This window comes from Apium graveolens, chromosome 10 (assembly GCF_009905375.1).
Source record: "Apium graveolens cultivar Ventura chromosome 10, ASM990537v1, whole genome shotgun sequence".
NCBI lineage: Eukaryota > Viridiplantae > Streptophyta > Magnoliopsida > Apiales > Apiaceae > Apium > Apium graveolens.
This window is the reverse complement of record NC_133656.1, coordinates 238,171,610-238,195,776: the sequence shown is the minus strand read 5'-3', so window position 1 is coordinate 238,195,776 and position 24,167 is coordinate 238,171,610. Positions and strand designations below refer to the sequence as shown.

Here is a 24,167-nt window from a genome sequence, read left to right as displayed (position 1 = left end):
CGATCATATCAGCGCCTTACGGGATCCCAAGGAGCTGGAAAAGTTGAGCGGCTGCTTCAAAATCAAAGAACCTTTTAAGCTGGTTCTTGCAGGTCCGGCCGACAGGGCCTGTCAGTGGAAGAAGGACGCGCTATGCGTCTATAGGGATACTCTAAGGGCAGGTATTAGACTCCCTTTTCATCCATTCATTCCTTTACTTTTGGCTGATGTAGGCATCAGCCCTTGCCAGCTTCCCCCCAACTCCTGGAGGTTGATCCTATGCTATCTGTCGCAATGCGCCAAGCACAGCATCCCCACATCTGTTGCTGTTTTCAGGAAGATTTTCCAGTTCAAGAACAGCCCCGATAAAAGTCCGGGTTGGGTTTCTATCAACCAACGCCCCACTATCCCCCATATTGTGAATGGGAAATCCATCCCTGACAACAATTTGGGGTGGAAGAAGGATTTTTTGTTTATAGTTTGGGAGGGTGGAGACTGGGGTTCCCTATTTCGATCTTCTTTTGGGATTGCCGTGGATGGGAGCCCAAATGACATAGCTTTGTCTGAGGAGGAGGCTAGAGGTTTCAACCTCCTGACGCAAGACAACGGCACCTCTCATTCTTGGGATCTTATCCGGGAGACTGTCCTGGTTGAACGCGGCCTCTCGCCCGTTCATAAGAAAAGTAAGTTCCTACCTTCATCTACTTTATTTCCTGCATTTTTATTCCAATTATTTTTCAACTGACTTTGCTTGCCGCAGTGGCTGAGAAGATTGAGGAGGCTACGAAGCCAAAGGACCTGGAAACGACCAGGATGAAAAGGGCTGGGAAGATTTTCAAAGATCCTAGGCTTGGTGATCGCTTCCCTGAGTTCCTCCTTCAGGTTATGGAGCCAAATGAGGAAGGTCCCAGCCAGGTTTTGCGCACCAAGCAGAGGCCAGGGGCCTATTTTCAACCTGCCTGGGGGATCCGGGGCAAGGACTCAATATTGGGCAGCACAGCCCTGTCCAAGGAATGGTCCAAACATTCCATCTCTCCGGTGGACTATAAAGACTTTGTCCTCCAACAGGACTTAGAGGGGAACGAGCTTTTTGGAGCCCAAGCCCTGGCGACAGTACGCACTTTACTTATGCCTTTTACACTTTTCTTTTCATGCTTCTTTTCTAAAGTTTTGCTATTTCTCTTGCAGGCTAACGCCCATTTTCAAGGGGCAATTCACCAAGCTAAGGCTTGGAAGGTTGGCCTGGAAGATGCCAACAAGAAGTTGGAGGAGGCCAACCAAAAAATTGAGGCCCTTGAAGCTCAATTGGCTTCTTCCACTTCTGACCTGGAGACGGCCCGGGCTGAAAACGTAATCTTGAAGGCGCAGAAGGACAAAGCCTTTGACGGCTGGATGGATACCCAAGAATTCAAAGACCTGATGGTGGAACATGACGCCCTTCTTCACCCAGTCAGCTACAAGGAGGGTTGGGACGCTGCTGTGGAGGCTATCCAGGATGAGTTTCCCGAGATCCTTGAGCAGTCGCCCTTTCCCTGCCCTGTGCGGGTTCCAGAGCTTGGGGGCGTTACTGAGAAGCTTGCTGGCATGATCAGGGATGGAGAAGAGGAAGATTCTTCTGAGGAGGAACTCGAGCCTGCTACTAAGAAGGCAAGGGTGGAAGAACCTTCAAAAGTAGTGCCTCAACAGCCATCATCTCCTGCAGAGGGAACTTCCACAGGGACTTCGGAGGGTTCGACTGAGACTTCTGAAGAGACGACTGAAACTTCCGAGGAGTCGTCGGATAGTGGTTCTGAAGAATCTTAACCTTCCAAGGCCTAATTTTTTTGTACATCTTTCTTATGAACTTTATTTTTATCAGAAGTTGTTACCCTTTGGGGTTAAATTTTGTATGTTGCTCCTTTGGCCTCTTATCATTATAGTCTTAATGTGTGTTTAAACATCCTTTAGATAGAAATAACTTAAAACTCTTTAACTTGAAGTCTGGTTTTTCAAAACCTTACATAGCATGGGTTCGACCCTAATCAATAATAACTTGACAATGTAAATTCTACTGGAATATAAAATCCTACGCAAGCAAAGCTTCCAGGTGCTTTTAAACCTACTTGCCATAATGACAAGTGAGAATCGTACTTCGCCTATCTTACACGTAGTAAACCTTCAGGTTTTGTGCGTGCCAGGTCCTCGGGACTTCAAAACCATCCACAGTCTCGAGCTTGTAGGTTCCTCTACCTTGAACACTCTTGACTCTGTACGGCCCTTCCCAATTTGGGGCAAGCTTCCCTTTTTGTCCTACACCAGATGCTTCTATCTTCCTCAAGACTAGATCGCCTTGTTTAAAAAACCTTTCTTTAACCCTTAGGTTGTAGTAGAATGAAGCTTTTTTCTGATATTCTACTATCTTTGCATGTGCTTTATCTCGCACTTCATCGATTAAATCCAGGGCTAGCTTCTGCCCTTCCTCATTTTCTTTCTCATCAAAAGCCTGAATCCTTGGAGAAGAATGTGATATCTCCACGGGAACTACTGCTTCTGCCCCATATGCCAACATGAAAGGGGTCGCACCTGTCGTGACTCTACAGGTAGTCCTATATGCCCATAATATGGGAAGTATCTCATCCACCCAATTATTTCTTGACTTCTCGATCCTCTTCTTTAATCCGTCCAGAATTATTCGATTTGCAACTTCTGCTTGCCCATTAGCTTGTGGGTGAGCGACAGAGGTGAACCGTAACTCAATTTCATTTTCTTCACAGTACTTCTTGAATTCCTCATTATTGAATTGCGTTCCATTGTCAGTGACGAGGATACGGGGAATTCCATATCGGCACATAATATTTTCCCACAGGAATTGTGCAACCTGCTTAGTTGTGATTTTGGCCAAAGGTTTGGCTTCGATCCACTTGGTGAAATAATCAATGGCTACAATCAGAAACTTCCTTTGTGCTGTGGCCATAGGAAAAGGCCCTAGAATATCCATCCCCCACATAGCAAAGGGAATAGGTGAGTTGATGGAGGTCAGCATCTCGGGGGGTTGTCTGGCGACTGGTGCATGCTTCTGACAACGATCACACTTCTTTACATATTCTTTGGCATCAGCCATCATTTCTGGCCAATAGAAGCCTAAACGAGTTATCTTATGAGCCAAGGCCCTGCCCCCCAAGTGTTGCCCACAAATGCCTTCATGCACTTCCTCAAGAGCCAAGCGTGCCTCATCGGGCCTGAGACACCTCAAGTAAGGAACCACGAAAGATCTTTTATATAGAATCCCATCTATCAAAGAGTACCTTAGTGCTCGAACAGTTAACTTCCGTGCCTCAATTGTATCGCTTGGCAACCAACCGGTCTGAATGTGAGCCTTGATGGGATCAATCCATGACGTCCCCAAGCCTACGGGAGCCACAAGTTTAACATCTATACTTCGTGTCTTCAAAACACGGAAGTACACACTTCCTGAACTTTCTTCAATCTCAGATGAAGCAAACTTTGATAGCGCATCTGCTTTAGCATTTTCTTCCCTTGGAATGTGTTCAACATGGCATTCATTAAATTGGGTCATCACAGCCCTTACTAAGCGAACATACTTTGCCATCGTATCATCCCTTGCTTCAAATTCTCCCTTTACCTGGGATATGATCAACTTCGAGTCTCCACGGACCTTTAAGTTTTTGACTCTAAGTGTCCCAACTAGACCAAGGCCAGCAATCAGGGCTTCATACTCTGCCTCATTGTTTGTGGTTGGGAAGTCTAGCTTCATGGCATACTCAATTAAGAATCCATCAGGGCTTTGCAAAACCAACCCTGCTCCACTGGAATTTGTTTTTGATGCTCCATCAAAATAGAGAACCCAATATTCTTTCTCCTTGTCCCCATGGTCGACTCCCTTGTCTTGAGGTGTGGTATCTTCCTGCCCCCCGACTTCTTGGTTGGGTATGGTACATTCCACCACGAAGTCAGCTAGTGCCTGGGCTTTTATGGCCATACGTGGCTTATACTTGAGATCGAACTCTCCCAACTCTATTGCCCACTTAATTAGTCTCCCACTTGCCTTGGGACTGTGAATGATATTTCTCAGTGGCTGATTTGTTAGCACTTCAATTTGGTGAGCTTGAAAATAAGGACGTAGTTTTCTTGAAGCCATCACCAAGGCTAAAGCGAATTTCTCAATGGCTGAATAATTCAACTCAGCACCATGCAAAATTTTGCTGACATAGTATACGGGTTTCTGGGCTTTCAGTTCCTCCCTAACCAACACCGCGCTCAAGGCGCTTTCTGAAACAGCCAAGTACAAGAATAAAACTTCACCCAGAACTGGCTTGGCCAACAACGGGGCCTGGGCCATATACTTCTTTAACTCTTCAAATGCCTTCTGATTTTCCTCACTCCATACAAAGTCTTTAATGTTCTTTAATGACTTGAAGAATGACAAGCACTTGTCTCCTGACTTGGAGATGAATCGTCCTAGCGCAGCAACCCTTCCTGTGAGTTTCTGAATATCCTTGACAGTTTTTGGGGGTTCCATGTCCAGGATTGCCTTTATTTTATCGGGGTTAGCCTCAATTCCCCTCTTTGAGACCATCAACCCCAAGAATTTTCCAGATCCTACTCCGAAAGCACACTTCGTGGGATTCAACATCATCTTGTGGTACCTCAGGACCTCAAAAGCTTCCTTCAAATGGGTTATATGATCAGTCTTTACTAGACTCTTGACTAGCATGTCATCAACATAGACTTCCATAGTCTTCCCAATAAGATCCTTAAAAATTTTATTCACCAACCTTTGATAGGTGGCTCCTGCATTCTTGAGACCAAACGCCATAACAAGATAACAATAAACACCAAAGTCAGTGATAAATGATACCTTTGGAATGTCATCCTTATGCATTTTGATCTGGTTGTATCCGCTAAATCCATCCATGAAACTCAGCATCTCATGTCCAGCGGTGGCATCAATCAAAGTATCAATTCTAGGCAGCGGAAAACAGTCTTTGGGACATGCATCATTCAGATCGGTGAAGTCTATACACATCCTCCACTTTCCATTAGCCTTCTTCACCATGACAGGGTTTGCTAACCACTCCGGAAATTGAATCTCCTCAATGAAACCAGCCTCTAAGAGCTTTTCCACTTCCTGCTTTATAGCCTCTTGTCTTTCCGGGGCAAAATTTCTTTTCTTTTGTTTCACTGTCTTCCGGCTTGGATCCACGTTTAACTTGTGGGTAATTAACCCCGGGTCTATGCCTGGCATATCAGCTGCTGACCATGCAAACACATCACTATTTTCTTGCAAAAATTTCACTAACTTCCCTCTAAGGGGCTCCTCTAATGTAGCTCCAATGAAAGTCATCCTCTCAGGATTCTTGGGATCTAAAGGAACCGAAACCAATTCTTCTGCTGGCCTTCCTCTATTCTCATCATTTTCTCGAACATCCATATCTTCAATAGGGAGAACCTGCCCCCCGACTCCATCTGCCCTCAAAGAGGCCACATAACAGCTTCTAGCCATTTTTTGATCTCCCCTCTCTTCTCCAATCCCGTTTCGGGTGGGAAACTTCATGACTGAATGGTAGGAAGAGGGGACTGCCTTGAAGGCATGTATCCCTGTTCTCCCCATGATAGCATTATAAGTTGAACTAGCCTTTACCACCACAAAATCCAGCATCTGCGTTGCTTGCCTTGGCTCCGTACCTATGGTGGTTGGTAATTTAATTATCCCTTCCACAGGACATTCTACTCCAGCAAATCCATATATCGGCATGTCGGTTGGTGTCAACTGGGAGTCGTTATACCCCATCCTTAGAAAGGTGTCGTGGAGCAAGATATCCACAGAAGCACCATTATCCACAAGGACCCTCTTAACCGGGCTATTTCCTATTATCGGCGTTATGACCAGCGGGTCGTCATGGGGAAACTTCACACCCTCTAGGTCGGAATCATCAAAAGCCAATGTTACTTCTGTCCTGGCCCTCTTCGGGGCTTCTCCAACAATATGCATAACTTCTCTAGTATATGCCTTTCTGGAATTTTTGGATAATCCAGCAGCAGTTGGACCTCCAAAGATCGTGTTTATCACAGGCCCTCGAGGTCTCGGCCCTCCATAAATGGTGTTTATAACTGGTCCTCTAGGTTGGGGATTCCGCCCCTGATCATCTTGGTCCCTCCTACGATCTTCAAAGTTCTTCCTTCCATTATTGTTTCTGTCTCCTCCATCTCCAGTATACTTGTTCAGCCTTCCTTTTCGAATCAAAAACTCAATTTCATCTTTCAACTGCCTACACTCATCGGTGTCATGACCAACATCTTTGTGAAACCTGCAATACTTGCCCTTATCTAGTTTGGCGGGATCAGCCTTCAAGGGCTTAGGCCAGCGAATATCTCTGTCTTTCTCAATCTCCATCAAAATCTGACTTCTGGGAGCATTCAGCTTAGCGTATTCAGTGAACTTTTGCCCAGGTCCTCCCTTCTTGGGGTTTGAATCAGGGTTTTGTTCGGTTCTAGGATATTTGTCCTTAGCAATATACTCCAAATCAGTTTTTCGTTTCTTGCCTCCAGTGGGCTCATTACTTACTACGGTCTTCCTCATACTTTCTTCAACCTTGATATACTTCCCTGCCCTCTCTTGGAGCTGCAACATGCTCTCAGGGGGTCGTTTGGCCAAAGACATCTTGAAAAACTCATCCCTAGTTCCTTGTTGCAGTGCTATCATGGCTACCTTATCATCAAGGTCTGGGACTTTTAAAGCCTCCTTTGTAAAACGATTCAGGTAATCTCTTAAGGATTCCTTAGCTCCCTGCACAAGACTCATAAGAGATGCTGAACTTTTCTCATGGACTCTTCCACTGATGAATTGCTTAATAAAAGCCTGACTTAATTCTCTGAATGATCCAATAGAATTTGGGGGTAGGCGACTGTACCATCTTTGAGCCATACCCGACAGGGTTTGAGGGAAGGCCCGACATTTTATAGCATCATTCACGGGTTGCAGCAGCAGTGCATTAGAGAATGTCCTAACATGATTAGCGGGGTCTCCCGTGCCATCATAGGCTTTGATAGTGGGCATCTTAAATTTTCTTGAGATATGGGCATTCATTATCTCTTCTGTGAAGGGTGGAGTTGGATCATCAGGATCTCCAAGGGGAAGGAGATTGCTTGGATCAGTTCTTGGGACAGCAGCCCTTCTTCTTACCGGACCATCCAGGTCTATGATAGGAGGAGGATTTCTCCCCCTAGGAGGTATGTGGGATCTGGTGGCTTGGTAAGCCTCCAAATCACGCCTCAGCCTTTGGATTTCAGCCTCATGAGCCCTGATCTTTTCCTGCACTTCTTGGGGATTCGCCCCTGGGGTGCTTTGGGGGCGTTGCCTTCCATCGGCCATTGGCTCTTTTCCAGGACGCCTCCTTCTCGGGGCCACTTCATCATCCGAAGATTCGGAGTCTCTCTCAGTGTATGGACCAGAAAATTCCCGATCCTCAGGGATAGGATCCAAACCTCGTATATAGGGGGGCGACCGCCCTCGTGCTTCGCTCCGCCCAGCATATCCACTTCCTCCAACCTCAGGGTGAAGGGGCATCCCATAAGGGGGGTTAGTAGTAACAATAGTTGAGTATTCATACCCGACGGGTCGAGAATTCACAGGTATATGTATTTGTTGAACTTGAGGATTCGTACCTTGAACAGTCGGGGGAGTTGTCCCTTGTGGCTGAGGATGAGTTGCCCCTGTCTGGGCTTCCCCCTGAGTAGATGCATAAGTTGAATGGGGAGGAACCTCCACGGTTGATGAAATCACCTGGGTTGTCCCTGATGGTGTTCCCTCCTCCAGAGTGCTGGTTGTTCTCCGTGTTCTCGCCATGGTTGTTGTTGCGTATTCCCACAGACGGCGCCAAATGTTATGGATTAAAACTACTATATATAATTGCTGTATTTAATACTAAGGAACGTGAGCTTCGAGGCTCGATTTGACTGCTCTTGTGTTTCGTGACTCAATCTGCCTTAACAAGATGCCTACGTACCTTGCTGATTGCCAAGGATCAAGTCAAAAAACGTAGTTCTGATTGGTGGGGGTGAGACCCCTTATATAGATGTGGGAGTCCTAGAATTGGACTTGGTATAGGAGACTTGGTGGATAAGCCTCTGAATTAGGATAGACTTAGGAGTCCTAGGAAGTAGGAAGCTGATTCCTTATCCTTTTAGGTCCCCTTGAGGCTAATCTCTAAGGACTTATATCCTCATCGGGACTCTTTTCAACATCTGATTTCTCCCTTATTAATTAATTACGAAATTAATTAATAATCAGGGCTTTTTGGGCCTTTTTTTATTCCACCAGGCCTGATCTGGTCCGTCAGGCTTAACCTTTCTGGTCTGAATATTATACATCTTATTATTGGGTCCAGCAGCCCATTATTAATAAAATCAGGATTTATTTATCCCTATCAATATATATCTGCAGTAAGAACATATTTTGATGTTTGACTAATTAAGAAATAAATAAACATGTTTTACTCCAATTTAAAAATTAAGTCTTGAGCAATAGAGACGACAATGTCAAAAATTGTATAAAAAAACCAGCTTCGCAACTTGAGTTTACCTCACACAGTACATTAAGTACAAACATCTCCATCAACAGAGCCTGACCTGGGGCTAATCTCTTCTCTTTATGATTAATATTTGAAGATTTGAATCAACTTTTGCAGCTAAACCAGAATAAACAGTCTTAGTTAGTTCTAATCATTTCGGTTGTAATCAGACTTAGTAATTAGCCTCTGGAGAATACCTTTTCAACAAATGAACATAGCATGAAAGTTGATGGTTTTTTGATGAAGTTAATTCTTCAATTCTTCAATTCAGAGAGTTTTAATTGAGAGAGAATAGTAAAAACGAAAATAACTAAACTAATAAATCGATATATAGTTTGTCCGAATTTTTGCAACTTTTATTAAAAAAGAGTAGAATTGCATTAGACTTTGCAGGTTTAGAATTTAAATTGGAAGCCGAAAATGGCTGGAAACTGAAAAAATCAGAATTTGGCTATTTTGAAAATTCAAACTTACGACGGTTGTTCATCACATATTCTGTCATAAGTTGGCCCCAATTTCTAACATACGACAGTTTTTTCTGTCGGAAGTTACTAATTTACGACATAAAGTTGCGTCGTAAATTTATGTTTTATTTTATCAATTGTGGGTCCCACAAGAAAATATCTGACGATTCCTCCGTCGTAAGTAACTAACATACGACAATATTTTCCGTCGTAAGTTCATAACATACGACAATATTTTCCGTCGTAAGTTCATAACATACGACAATATATTCCGTCGGAAGTTAGATTTATTATTTTATTAAAAACGTGGCCCCAACTCACTAACTTGCGACGCAATTATTTTTTGTGACGCAAAACTGAACTTACTACTCGAGCAAAAACGACGAAAAGTTTTCGGCGTAAATGCCTCAATTACGACGATTTCAGTTAAAAAAACGTCGTAAATGGCCTGATTTGTTGTAGTGAGCAAAAAAATATTTTTTATTTATATATTTATCGAAAAACCTCTATATTTATCAAGCAAATATTTAGGGATACGAATAACATTGTGTCCAAGTGAAGACACCTTATAACTCAAGACACCAAGACACCTTATTTTCATCATCTTGATTGATCGTTATGCATGATCATGAGCTCCATGTATATAGTTAATAGTACTGTATATAATTGTTTTATTCAATGATTAATTAATTATTCTTATCTGATCAGTTAAATTTTTTTAGGGTTCTGATGATATGTTTCTGCAATTTGTAAATCGCAAAAAAGATCTTTTGAAACCGCCACCAGGATCCAGGTTTGACAAGTATAATTCTTTTGTCAAGGAGAGGCTTGCATTCAATCTCCAACCAAAGGTATTTTTATAATATATGTTGTTTGTGATTTTGTTATTCACTTGTATTACGTATTGCCTCTGTATATTACTTTTTGGCACGTTTTTAATACTCCTCTAAAGCATAACTTGATAATATTTTTTTCAAAATATGTTTTAAAAGCTTTGAAATACGTGCAAATAGTAAAAGTATATTACATAGCACGGACAGAGTATCTATTCTTTACTCTGATTATATTTGTTGACAATGAATTCGTTACAGATTACAATGCTTGAACCTTATGTAAAAGATTTTATGAAGTTCAGCGACCCTATGAACGTCAATGTGCCGCAGCTATCAAGTGCCATTAAAGAAATTAAAAGCATTATTTTTCGTGGTAAACTATTTGGTTATTCTTCACTGTCCCTCCTTTAATCAATTATATAAATATTTTGTGTACTGAGCTTAATTATTTCGACAAACAGATCAAAGAGTTGCTGAAGTTGCCTTCGAGCCTGTTGTTCTTGAGCGCATTGTTAAGATCCTCCGTGAAATTGACAACAAATCCATCAAGGTTTGATGTCATGATACATTCTGAATTTTATAGTTAGTATTAGTTTCTGTTTTAAGGACGCTGAACGTTTTTTACACGTTTAAACCAGTTTGCAGCTACTTACATTCTGGCCTTTTCAAGGCTTGATAAATGTGATGCTGTAATTATAAACGACGCAATTCAATACCTCGTGGATCTTATGCATCATAATCGCGATACTGCACTCCGAGTAAGATTCACTTAATTATTCGGTTGGTTTCTGTATTTTGGTCACTATTTTGGTCACTGTGTGAATGCACCCGTAACAAGGAGGTATTATCTAAATGTGTAGGCTATGTATACATTGATAAGATTAGAACGTCACGCAGGTGTCATGGTTGAAAATAATGCTCTAAATGCCGCGCTTGATGTTGTTACAAATTGCAATAATCACTTTGAGACAATGAATTGCGTGGGAAATCTTATGACAGTTGTTTGCCAAGTTAAGCTTTCCCCTGATCAGGTAGTTTATCGGCTCTTCCACTTTGCTAGTTCTAACTCCGTGCATTTAAAATAATCAATTGTTTTCAGGAACGGGTGGCTCTTACAATTTTGGACAAGATAATTCAAGTTGAATACGATTATCATTACCATATAGAGAGGGCATGTGACGCACTTCAGTATCTAAGTTTTAAAAAGCAAGTGGAACTTGAAGAACAAGCGTTTAAAAGGCAAATAGCATTAATCTAGTAAGTGGATTTGGGCTACTTTCTTTGTTGCCATTTTGTCCTTGTATTTTTTAAATACTAATATTAATGTTTACCGGTGTTTCAGTCACACTGATGCTGAGGTTTCCAGTTCGGCACTTAAAGCAGTTGGCAATATTGCGAGATGGGGTAGGGCTGACCAGCTTCAGGTATGATTAATCCTATGATCAATCGACGGACATATTTTGTAATATATTATTATTCAGGCTCACATTTTTTTAAGAAGAAACAGTTGACAAAAGCTCAAGTGTATATAGCTTTCATGGTTAAATACATCTTGGCTTTCATTTAATAACTGTTAGAGTGATCTTGCTTCTTGCCTGCTTGCTGATGTTTCTCTTGCTATTTCGTTGGGGAGAAGATGCCAACATCTTACTTGTCCTTCCTACGTGCTACCTTATATTTGTGTTGCATCGGCTATGTTCCTATTATAAGCTTCTTTCCTATATTCTAACCATCATAATGGTTCAAAATTATACATTAATGTATATAACATAGGTTGTCAACATACAATTACACTTTTATCAAAGATTATGGTATAAGCGAGAAGCGACCAACTTTGTTGAACTGTCAAAAGGCGTAGTCAATCTAAACATATGGAGTTTTGATGGTCATGTCCCTATAATTCATAGAACTTAGCTCAGAAGATTGTGTAGATTCTTATTTATAGCAGTATTGAGATTGTGTGAGGTGTGTTGATCTTTACAATGTTCTCCATGTTACGTGTTTGTTCATGGAGTGCTCTTCCATATGCTAAATTAACTATTTATTCTTCAGATTTTGGCTGAAGACAATGATTTTCTTCAATATCTCGGGAAGGCCATGAAATGTAAACCCGAGGAGTTTCTTAAGGAAGTCTGTAGGATAATTTCAGAGATAGCTTCTGCTCAGGACGGAACATTCATAGAAGTAGGTTTTTATAATTCAATGCATTTTGTATTAAGTTACAAGTCATCCTTGCTGCATTATCTAATGTCATGTGTAAATTACATGTCAATTTTATTGTGTTTAATTAGTTGCAACTACCTAATCTTGTAACTAATATTTACAGGCTCTGGAGGAAGCCGGCTTGATACATAATCTCTGCAGCCTACTTGAAGGGGCTAAGTTTGATGTGAAGTTGGAGGCAGCCTGTGCAATTTTAATTGCATCAAGGCTCATTGATAAATTTGAACAGATTTAAGATCACAATATTGGAATGTGTACTGTAAACGGATTGAACAGATTAAGGATCACAATATTATAATCTTACACGACAATGTTTTAACATTACAGCTTTGTCTTATATAGTCGTGGTGAAGATATTCCCCTCGTGTTTTAACAGTTTTATTTGATATCAATTTTCTTTGATTTTGGGTCTTTGGTATAATTGCTAGATTGTTATGTTTTGGGAAATGAAATTTACAATATACAGGGTATCCTTGGTTAGATTTTCTTTGAATAATATGTAACTTTTGTCACAACTATATCAATCTGTATTATCATTTGTCACAACATTTAATTTTCCCATATAGGTCAGGGTATGGAATGACTATAAGCTCAGGCAGATGAGTTCAGAAATCAGGGTATCGCCATCTCTTTAAAATAAATTGTCATCTTGGATGAAACAAGGAAATTTCTGTATATCATTCTCCGGAACTACTCTAACTTTTTCAAGCTTGTCTTTCCAGAATGACTCGTGAGTCCTACCGAGCACAGATGCACCCAACACCCTTAAGAGCTAATGGAAGACCGCCATCATGAGTTATAAAGCTTAGGGAGAGCTCCTTGAAACTTTCAGGCTACACCGACTTTTTGAAGGAATGATAGCTAAAGAGCTCTAGTGAATCAGTATTTCCCAGTTCACTCACCAAGTACAAATCGAAATGTGATATATCAACATTCAAATGACTTAACAGGTTTGCATCTCTTGTTGTAATAAGAATTTTACTTCCAGCTGAAAACAAGTTGCAAATCCTTACTAAGAATCCTGAATAGCTTATTTGGTCCAGACCATCGAGAACAATCATGGACCCTATAATCATAACTCAGGTGGCTTTTTGGGCGTCTCCTCCACAACGGACTTCCTGCTGGTGATCTCCAGTGACCTTGTGTATGCAACGGCTCCATTCCATAGAGAAACACCAGACTTGGCGTATAACTATAGCCACTTACAAACTCCTGGTGGCCATAGCCTATAACCTTTATCCTTTTTGTTTCGGGATCATACAACATATTGGCATTGTTAAAGACAATCTCACCACCATACTTGAAACACTGTGAAAGCTTAAATACAAACCTATATGGTCCCCTAATAGCAGTCCAATAAGGACAGCCTTCCACAATGATATCAGGATTGCTCGAAACAATTGTTTGTTCACTAGAGTAAGTATCAGGGATAACTAGTTCATTCCATGAATCTGTACTAAAGCTGTAAACAAAACTTTGTGCTGAAAATTTCCGGTCTTTGTAGCAAACAACAATCTTAAATTCAACCTCTTCCCCCTGCACATGATTATCCAAACATAACCCGAAAAACCTTTCATAAAACCAATCTTTTCCTACATACTCTCGGGGCACACTAATAGTCCTACCTAAACTCGTAACAGGGACGTTCCACAGCAAGAACTTAACTAATAGTCCTACCTAAACTCGTAACAGGGACGTTCCACAGCAAGAATTTATGTTAATGAAGAAGACATATTAAACCATTGATGGAACCACCTATACAGCTATGAAAAGGAGCGTTATCCAAGCGAGTAAACGACATTCTGGACCTGCTTATATCAACATGGTTTTGGTATGGGGATTGAGCAGATTGAGGACCAGTACGATAATGCATTGTCATTACCAGACACTCATGATCAGGGTTTTTCGAGGTGTGAGTTAAATGTGAATCGATAAATTCAGGATCAGGGTTGGAGAGTATTTGATTCCATGATTTGCAAACATACTTGAATCGCATTAGAGACTTTACTGGCAAACGAGTTAGTACATGTGCAACAATGATATCTTGTGACAAGGTCGACATAATAATACGAAATGTTAAGTTACCAGTTATTCTAAAATCTTAACCATAAGAAGCGGACTTATCAAGATCACGTCATTGACGGAAAATAAATGAAAAGATCGAAGAATAACGGATGCTGGCTAGGGATGTTTGTTCTACCATGAAATAGATATCAAACGGGTGATTGAAAGAAGTCCCTGGACGTTTAATAGGAAGGTGCTTATCATTTCACGTATGCAAGAAGGAATTAATCCCAGGTGTGTACCTTTGAATAGCATTGATCTGTGGGTTCAAGTCTACGACTTGCAACCAGGTTTTATAACGGAGAAAATAATTACAGAAGTGGGTAACCAGATAGGCCAGTTTGTTTGTTCATGTCCATCAAACTTTAAAGGAGTATGGAGAGACTATATGCGTGTGCGTGTTACAATGGACTTATCAAAACCTCTCAAACGCCGGATGAAGATACGGAAATCTGGGAATGAATGGGTGTGAATCAACTTTAAATATGAAAATGTTCCAATCTTTTATTTTATTTGCGGAATATTGGGTCATTCTGAGAAATTTTGCAGTCAGTTGTTTGTGAAGCCGGAAAACGAGATTGTAAAGCCTTATGGCATGTGGATGAGAGCTCCTCTGAGGAAGCAGACTAAATTGATCGGAGCAAAATGGTTACGTAACGGTGATGGTGAATTTCCGGCGAAAGATGATGCAGGGGAGAGTTCCCAACAACAGGATCCTGGAGATTCGGCTAATGGAGCAATCTCAGGAGCTAAAAATTCGGATCTAAATGTGATAAACGATAAGGTTGTAGCAATTACGGATATGATGCAAGTAGTTGGAGATACCTCAGCCATTTTAAATTCGAACAACATAATGAGTGGAGAGAAAGGTACAAAGGCGGGAAAAAGAAATGTTACAATTTTAGAAAATAAAAAAAGGAGAACGGACACGGGTCATGTCATGGGCCTAAATACAGAATTGGATGTCGACTCTGAGGAGGAAGATTGTGAAAATATGGATCAAGAAACCGAAAATGGGCCAAAAAACGTAACAGTGGCGGGTTCCGAAAGTCGGGCCCGCCTAGTATTATGAGCGTGTTAAGCTGGAATTGCCATGGGCTTGGGACCCCATGGGGCTTTCAATTCCTCAAGGATCTTGTGGTCCAAAAGAAACCCAGTATCGTCTTCTTATGTGAAACATTATGTAAAAAAGACAGAGTAGAAAGTACTATGAAGTATATAGGTTTTGAAGGCATGGTGGCAGTAGATTGTCAAGGTCAAAGAAGGGGAGTAGCCATGCTGTGGAAATATAAGAATGAATTCCCGATTAGATCTTATAGTCTGAATCACATAGATGCAGTGGTGAATGTGCAGGGGTGGAGCTGTTTTCGCCTTACAGGTATTTACGGTGAGCCTAATAGAACTCGTAGAAGAGTAACTTGGGATTTAATTAGACACTTAGCAAGGGATAATAATCTGCCTTGGTGTCTAATAGGCAACATGAACAACGTGTTAGGACAAGTCGATAAAAGAGGTGGTAGAATGTATCCAACTTGGTTGATTCAAGGATTCCAAACTGTTCTAGAAGAATGCGAGCTAGCTGATATGGATATGCAGGGGTACCCTTACACATGGGAAAGGGGACGTGGTACAGAGAAGTGGGTGGAAATAAGATTAGACAGAGCAATAGTATCAAAAGAATGGATGGAAACTTTCCAGGATGCAAAGCTGACTAATCTCGAAGTGTCAACATCAGACCATTGTCCTATATTTCTTGAACCAATGATAGAGAAGATTACATTGAGTACAAAAAGGTTCTGGTTCGAAAACGCGTGGCTTCGAGAACCAATGTGTAAAAAGATTGTGGAAGAAACATGGGAGAGGAAACAGTCAGGTCTGTTTCATGACAAACTTAAGTCGTGTTCGAAATCTCTAGCAGGTTGGGGCCAGGAGATCACGGATAATTTTAAGAGAAGGATAGCTCACAGTAATAAAATTATAAGGACGACAAGGGGTCGTAGGGATGATTTATCGGTCAAACAATTTCAAGAAGAGAGCAAAAAGCTAACTGAGGTGTTGACGCAACAAGAAGTATTCTGGAAGTAAAGATCGAAGCAGTTGTGGTTGAAAGAAGGAGACCAAAATAGTAAATTCTTCCATGCTAGTGCCAAAGCAAGAAGAAAGTCTAATCAAATCAGAGAGCTAAAGGATGATGAAGGTAATAGTGTGAGGTGGGACACGGGTTTACAAGAGCTTATGGTGGCATATTTTGATAATTTGTTTATGGCTTCGGAAACATATTGGGAAAGGGTGGTGGATTATATGCATAGTCCAGTGACAGAAGCTCATAACAGTCATATACTGAAATCAGTCGAACATCAAGAAGTCAAAAATGCTTTATTTCACATGCATCCTGATAAGTCACCAGGACCCGACGGAATGAGTCCTGGATTCTATCAGAAATACCAGACTATTGTGGGTGATGATATTACAAAGCTCGTTCAGCAGTTTTTTTACAAAGGAGAGTTTGACGACCAAGTGACTGATACGAATATTGTGCTGGTTCCAAAGAAATCAAGTCATGCAACAATGTCAGACCTAAGGCCAATCTCTCTGTGCAATGTAGTCTACAAAATGGTATCTAAAGTGATTGCAAATAGATTAAAAGATGTGATTGGACTTGTTATCTCAGAAACACAGAGCGCTTTTATTCTTGGGCGCTTGATATCCGACAATATTATGATCGCTCATGAAGTGATACATTACATGAAGAGGAAGACTACAGGAAAATAAGGGTGGATGGCGTTAAAGCTTGACATGAGCAAGGCTTACGATAGGGTTGAATGGGGGTATCTTCGAGCTGTTTTACATAAGTTGGAGTTCAATGATGTTGTAGTTAATTTACTTATGTAGTGTGTTACCTCTGCTAGATATAGAATCTGTCATTCTGGAAGAGAATTCGAAGATATTGTGCCTAGTAGAGGACTCCGTCAAGGAGACCCTTTGTCGTCGTATTTGTTTCTAATATGCACAGAAGCTTTTTTAGCAATCTTAAAAAGGCATGAACAAAATGGTTTGCTTGGGGGTATTAAGGTTGCAAGGGGAGCTCCGGTTGTTTCACACATGCTCTTCGCAAACGATTCATACATCTTCTGTAAAGCTTCAACTGAGGAGGCAGCTACTGTAATATCCCATATTTTCAAATATTATTATTATAATTATTTGGAATTATTTGTGTGATTTTATGTGAATTTTAGTGAATTATCTGATAAGTGGAATTGATGTTTGGGTGTTTATATGTGATATTATTTGAATATTTGAATTATTATATGTCCAGAATAAAATATAGATAATTGTGATATTTTTCTGGTAATTTTTGGACTGTTAGATAATTTTATATTAATTTAAGAATTATTAATTATTTTCTGAATAATTACCAGAAATTATTTTATAAAGCCGGGAATCGTCCGACTTCAACTGTTTTTGCGTTTTTACAACCCGAAACTTTTCCGAAAACTTCTTCCTAACCTAATCTGGTAATTCCGGACATTTTCCGTGTTTTGACTTTTTCAATCCGGATTACGGTTTGACCCGTGCGCGGCCCGGCGCAAGATTTTCGATACGATAGTTATTTCGGTAATCAATAAAACCCGTATTTTCGAGAGACGGGATATTTTTATATTATTCTCGTATATAATATTTTATAAAAAGCTCTGTTTTGATAATTATCCAAATCTAGTATTAAATGGCATCGTTTTATAGTTACTTAGTGGCTAAGTAATGTATTTTCGGATCCGATATGATCCAATATGATACGTGTTACGTGTTTAAAATGTATTTATATGAATCGATCCGTAATTTATACGCGTGGTTACTTGCGTTACTCGTTTTATGTGAGTCTGGTTGTGTTTTATAGATATTCGGGGATTTCTGTTAATTTAGGAATCGTTTCTGTGTTTTAAAAATTAACGAACCAGGACCCACCGGGACGTCAAACCCCACAAAACCTGTGTTTTTATTTTTATAAAATTATTCGTATTTCAAATACCTCGTATTTTTGCAGTTTTGTATTATTCGCAATTGTTGGGGAATTTTGATACGAATTTTGTTTTTACTGTTTTTAAAATATTCCCCGTAATTATAATTTTGGGGCTTAATTATTTTAATAGGGAATAAAAATACCCTTAATTAATTTTGGGGGTATAATTTTCTGATTAATATAAATAGCTGCTGAAATTTTCATTTTATTTATTTATTTTATAAAATTCAGAAAATAGAAAGAAACCAAGAACATTTTTGGGGGTGAAAATTCTTGCTCAAACTTTGATCAATGATTTTGGGAGTTCTAGGAATCCAATCTTGATGTTCAAATAACCAAAACAATCCTCTCGAGGAGACGGATCTTTTGATACCACTTTTGCAAATCGAGGTTAAGTATTTAGAAATTCGATTTTTTTGTGTTCTTGAGCTCGAATTGGGTTTTGAATTTGTGATGATTGTCGAATGATTCTGGGTTCATAGATAGCTTTAAAATGATTGTTGGAGTCGATTTATATGTTTATTTCAATTGTTTGATTCCCGAATTGTTGTAACCGTGTTCTGGGTTTTTCAATTTCGAGTTTCGATTTTTTTTAAATTATAGGTTGATTGGTTGATATTAAGGATCATTGTGTTAGATTATATGATTCACAAGCTTCGTTTTCATGTATGGATTGTTGAGTTTGGAGTTGATTTTGGTGGTTCGCGTTTTCCGATTATATAGCCGGAAAAGCTTAAGATTTTGATCGGAAAACGACCATGAATGCTTGTTTGTGCGTATAGGTTCTGCAATCGAGTTCCTGAGGGTGTTCCTCGTGATTCCAGCTGAGAAATTGGGTTCGAACCGTGATGTTTTTGAGCCGATTGGACTCGACCGGACATTGCCGGAAAATCGACCGGATTCTGGAATTTCCAGAATTTCCGGCGATGATTCTTGGAAACTCCGGCGAAGTTCATCCCCTAAACCTTGATTTGATCCAAGGTTGAAGGTGACCCAGCCCTGAAACATGTTTCTGCAGTTTCTTTTTAGTTTAAATTAAAATTCTTTATTTTAACTTCTAAAAATCATTTTAAATTCTACATTTAATTTGGTTAATTATTTAATAATTAACTGAATTATTTTTAAAATCCTAAAAATTTATTTCTTTTATTATTTTCAAAAATCCATATTTGTTTTAATTATTTATAATTTATTTTAATTGATTATTTATAGATTCAATTAATTGATTAATTCATTTAATCAATTAATTTTATTTATAAATAGTTAAATAAAATACAATTATTTATAAATAATTCAAATAATTCCTAAAATTGTTTTAAGCTTTTAAAAATTATATTTTGGTATTTAAAAATCAATTAATATTATTATTAATTGATTTAATTCTATTTATTCTTATTTTATGCGTAATAAATCAACCGTTCGTCCGTTTAATACGAAACGAACGCGTACAGACTCAGAAAAATATTCCGATTTCATTAAAAATACTTTCGAGACCCAAATCATTTTGTTTCGAAAGGTCGCTTGTTTTACAAGTTATTCTGAGTCGATTATTGATAGATAAATCACATTTTTGACCCGATTTCAGTTTTAAACTTATCGAGTCGAACCTTTTGACGAACCGAGTCATATGTGATATGAATTATGTGATACGTGAGTTATGTGTTTACATGCTACGTGAATTATGTGCGTACGTGGGTCAAGAGTCTTGTGTTTGACTGTTTCCTTTATGTGTGGGCTATCGTATGGGTAGACGATAGGGTTTTGACGCGTAATTCGTCGAGTGGTTATCGATTAGTCAATTAAAGTTCTATATTTTAATTATAGATGTGGATCATTTGAGTTGATCAGGACAAGGTGTTGGATAAAGAGTGAGATGGAATGGAAGTGGATATCTGGCTTCTAGCAATCGCAGGAGCAGCATATCAGTAAGGTGTTGAAAAACAAGACGGTGATACTTTAATACAGAATGTCAGAATAGATGCGTCATTGCGAGTGTGACTAACTGCTAAAATCCAAAGGCAAGTACCCTAACCTCACTTATCATTCAAGTGACGTTTAATTCGATTCATATTATGCAAGTATCCCTATAATCAATTATTGTTCAAGTGATATTTATTTTGAATCGTATCATGCAAGTATTGCTTTTCCTATTCTCAGTTTAGAATCGATAAATGTTTTACATATCGCTGAATTAAATAATTCTGTTTATGCAAGTATTCTTCAACTATTCTATGTTCAGAGTAGCTAAGTGATTTTACTTACCCAATTATCGGATTTATAAATTTTGTGGATTTTGAGAAAGATGACGTTGTTTTGGTTTTCTGCCCAAGTGAAAGGGCGAATAAAAGTTTTTAAGGGTGTCGAGTATTATGACCCCTCTCAATAAAATGTTTTTAAGATTGGATGGTTGCGTAAGAGGCCGTGGCGGCGGTCCAGCGTGAGCTATGTGTTATACAGGATATAACACCTTGCTAGGCCGATATGTGCCTTGGGTACCCCTTTGTTTAGTTGGATATGCTTAGGCATACCGGTGTTGCTCCGCGACTGATCACCGGCGGCAACACACCGTCGTTCGAGGATTCCAATCTAAATTATGATATTGTTTTGATATTCATAGAATAAATGATTTATCAACTGATTCCGTTTTGGATTAAAAGTACTGATTCTGTTTTGGATTAAAAATACTGATTCTGTTTTGGATTAAAGTGAATTGTGGTTTTGATTCAGTTTCTTATTTTTGCTGATACTTACGTTGTTGTTAAATATCAAAGGTGGTATTAGTATAGATGATTGATGTTGACTTCAGTATGGAATGTTGTGAGCATCAAAGTTCGTATTTATATCTAATTTGATATAACAACAAAATAAGTATTAATTTCAAGAGTTCGGTTTTGAGTAAAGTTTATGATTCATTCCATGATCATTGCTTCTTGTTGTTGTTGTTTACGATATTTCCGTAAACACTGTTTTACGAGTTTTATTCTCGTCAAGATTCAAAGTATTGCTGAAGCCTTTCGCTGGAAAGTATCAAAAAGAGTTTTATGATTCAGCAATTATGATTTGATTTTAAAAATGTTCTGCGCTTATGCAGATGTCCATTTTATATCAAAACGACCCTATATATGCTATAATTAACTTGCTGAGCATTTCTTTCGCTCATACTTGCCTGTTTTCAAATTTAACCTCCAGTGAGGATTAGCTTGCGCTGTTTAGCTCCGTAATTCAAGGAAGCAATGAAGAAGCTATTGGAAGGTGGTTGGTCCAGGGTTTGCGATCTAGTGTAAGTTTTATTGTGTAAAGTTGTTTATATTATATTATATTATATTATAGTTTTATATTTTATTTGGGCCTAGTATACTTCATTTCGAAGTTATACTAGTGTGTTTAGTTTTGAGTTGGAATTTATTGAAAAGAGATTTAAAAGAAAGTGAGAAAATTTATTTATGGAATTTGGATTTCTTGTTTCTAGAACTGTAACCTTAAAAGATCTTGGATTAGTTTGGGGTCATTTATGATAAATATCTTCCGCTGGCATTTAATTATTGACTTAACAGGTTAATTTGGATTGAGGTTTTATAGTGACGACCAAATCCCTTGACCCCGGATTTGGGGGCGTGACAGCTACAGTTGTGCAAATGTTGAAAACTTTTGAGGAAGCATCTGGTCAGAAAATTGATCATCAAAAGTCCAGTGTCTTTTTCAGTAGAAATGTAAGTAACCCCTGTAAGCAGGAAATTTGTGAGGTTCTGCGTTTTGAGGAAGCAGATGAAGGAAGTCACTATCTAGGACTTCCTAATTTCATTGGAAGGAAAAAATCGGCTATGTCGGGGTATCTGAAGGAGAAAGTGAGGGATAGCGTCCAGAACTGGGATGGAAAAATGCTTTCTAAGGGGGGTAAAGAAATTCTTCTGAAAACGGTAGCCTAGACAATTCCGAATTACGCTATGTCTGTTTTTCTACTGCCCTTAGAAATGTGTGGAGATATGGAGAAAATGATGTGTAAGTTTTGGTGGAGATCATCGACCAAGAAAGATAGAAGTATACATTGGATGTCGTGGGAGCGTATGTGTCAGCCTAAATCTGTTGGTGGTCTTGGGTTTAGGCATTAAAATGACTTTAATATTTCTCTATTGGGAAAACAAGGGTGGAGATTGATGACGATGCCAGAGAGTTTAGTGACAAGAATCTTTAAAGCTCGGTATTATCCCCAAAGTAATTTAATGGCTGCTAAACTTGGTGGAAGTCCAAGTTTCGTTTGGAGGAGTGTTGTGGAAGCACATGGTATTATTAAGTCGAGAGCTGTTTGCAGAGTGGGTTCTGGTGAGAGAATAAGTATTCTAAACGATCCCTGGCTGCCTGATTCACAAAATGCCTTTGCAACTACTAAGAATGCAGAGTTGGAAGGTAAGTCTGTGTCATCTCTATTAGTCACAGGGGAGAATATATGGGATGTGGATATGTTTTACGCTTTGTTTGAAGAGAGGGATACTAATTTAATACTCTCTATCCCTCTGAGCCGCAATGAACAGGCTGTCTGGTTTTGGAGAAAAGAAAGAATAGGCAATTATTCGGTCAAATCTGCATATGTGATGTTGCAAGAACAAAAGAACCTTACTACTGCAAATTCTAATGATCGTTTCTGGAAAAGATTGTGGGCTCTAAAGATTCCATTGAAAGTGAAACACCTGGTATGGCGCGCTGCAACAGGTTGTTTGCCCACTAAATCTCAACTGCAATCTAAGCATGTCAACATAGATGTTTTGTGTCCTCAATGTCAGCTTGAGTCAGAAACAATTACTCATGCCCTGCTATCTTGTTCTTTTGCTCGAGATTGCTGGTATCAACTTAGGGGAAGCTCGGATAGTAATCCCCAGGGGTCTTTTATTGACTGGCTATCGCACGTTTTTGATAGTTGGAACATCAAACAGAGACAGGAAGCAACAATGTTTTGTTGGTCTCTATGGAAGTGCATGAATGAATTAGTTTGGAATCAACGTGGTACAGAAGTGGCAGATGTTGTAGCTTCAGCAAGAGTGGTCTTTAACCAATGAAAATATGCTCAGGATAAAACATTCGACAACTATCTTGGTCTTATGACCAATGCGGATGGCATTGAGCACTGGACACTTCTACAGGATAATATGGTTAAAGTTAATTATGATGCTGCAATTTTTGAAACTTCGAATTGCTATAGTTTCTCTCTTGTTGCCGGGAATCATAAGGGGGAGTTATTTCATGCTATTTCAAAGTGTAATATGGGTAATGTACCTCCAGAAAATGCAGAGGTCATGGGGGTTCGAGAAGCCCTAAGCTGGATCAAAGAGTAACAGTATAGCAATGTGGTAGTGGAGACATATTGTCTCGTGGTCGTGCAAGCTTTGAGAAGTTCTGGAGTGTTGTTGTCATACTTCGGAGATGTATTGATGAACCATTTGATTTGTTAATGAAACCATCTCTTCTCTTGGCAAAAAAAAAAATAAATAAAAGAAAACTTGTTAATATACTCTCTGACAATTATTGCTTTGACTTCCAACAAAAAAAATGTGCATGTCAGAAAGACTATAATATTACTCCCTCTCCATTCTATTAAATTTTATGTATTTTTTTTCTGTATTACACACATATTTATAGATGGATATAAAGAATAGTTTCGTAATTTATTTTTTTAATTCTGTTTTTTATATTAAACTTTAAACATCAAAATTTTATTTAGAAGAATAAAAAATTAAAATAATTTATGGAACTATATTATTAAGGAGCGTTAAAATATGTGTCGAGTTCTCGTAATATTTTGATCTGTGGCCAAAATATATTAATATTTTTTTTTATTGTTGTAAAAAATTATATTTTTAGCCAAGTACTTACCTCAGGTCAAATACAAATAACCCAGATGTATATGCACAAAGTGATTTTTTTAATCATTTAATTAAATAATTATATTTTTATTATTTAAATACACTATGCATGTAATTATGGTTTTTAAATGAGCCGAACCGAACCGAACTCTTTAGTGCTC

General features: G+C 39.0%; 4 protein-coding genes across 4 annotated transcripts; all 4 read left to right on the top strand.

Moving 5' to 3' along the window:
- Positions 1 to 9,564: 9,564 nt before the first annotated feature.
- LOC141692123 (uncharacterized) lies at positions 9,565 to 10,619 on the top strand. The gene is made up of 5 exons (XM_074496860.1): positions 9,565 to 9,652; positions 9,736 to 9,864; positions 10,105 to 10,219; positions 10,308 to 10,396; positions 10,485 to 10,619. The coding sequence occupies exons 1-5, from the start codon at positions 9,632 to 9,634 to the stop codon at positions 10,617 to 10,619; spliced, it is 489 nt and encodes a 162-aa protein (XP_074352961.1). The 5' UTR covers positions 9,565 to 9,631.
- Positions 10,620 to 10,717: 98 nt separating this feature from the next.
- LOC141689503 (uncharacterized) lies at positions 10,718 to 12,355 on the top strand. The gene is made up of 5 exons (XM_074493815.1): positions 10,718 to 10,877; positions 10,946 to 11,103; positions 11,189 to 11,270; positions 11,899 to 12,030; positions 12,173 to 12,355. The coding sequence occupies exons 1-5, from the start codon at positions 10,749 to 10,751 to the stop codon at positions 12,302 to 12,304; spliced, it is 633 nt and encodes a 210-aa protein (XP_074349916.1). The 5' UTR covers positions 10,718 to 10,748; the 3' UTR covers positions 12,305 to 12,355.
- Positions 12,356 to 15,366: 3,011 nt separating this feature from the next.
- Positions 15,367 to 16,218, top strand: LOC141692122 (uncharacterized). The gene has a single exon (XM_074496859.1). It carries the CDS (start codon positions 15,367 to 15,369, stop codon positions 16,216 to 16,218), a length of 852 nt encoding a protein of 283 aa, XP_074352960.1.
- A 5,568-nt stretch (positions 16,219 to 21,786) lies between these two features.
- Positions 21,787 to 22,260, top strand: LOC141692121 (uncharacterized). The gene is made up of 2 exons (XM_074496858.1): positions 21,787 to 22,045; positions 22,121 to 22,260. The coding sequence occupies exons 1-2, from the start codon at positions 21,787 to 21,789 to the stop codon at positions 22,258 to 22,260; spliced, it is 399 nt and encodes a 132-aa protein (XP_074352959.1).
- Positions 22,261 to 24,167: the final 1,907 nt, after the last annotated feature.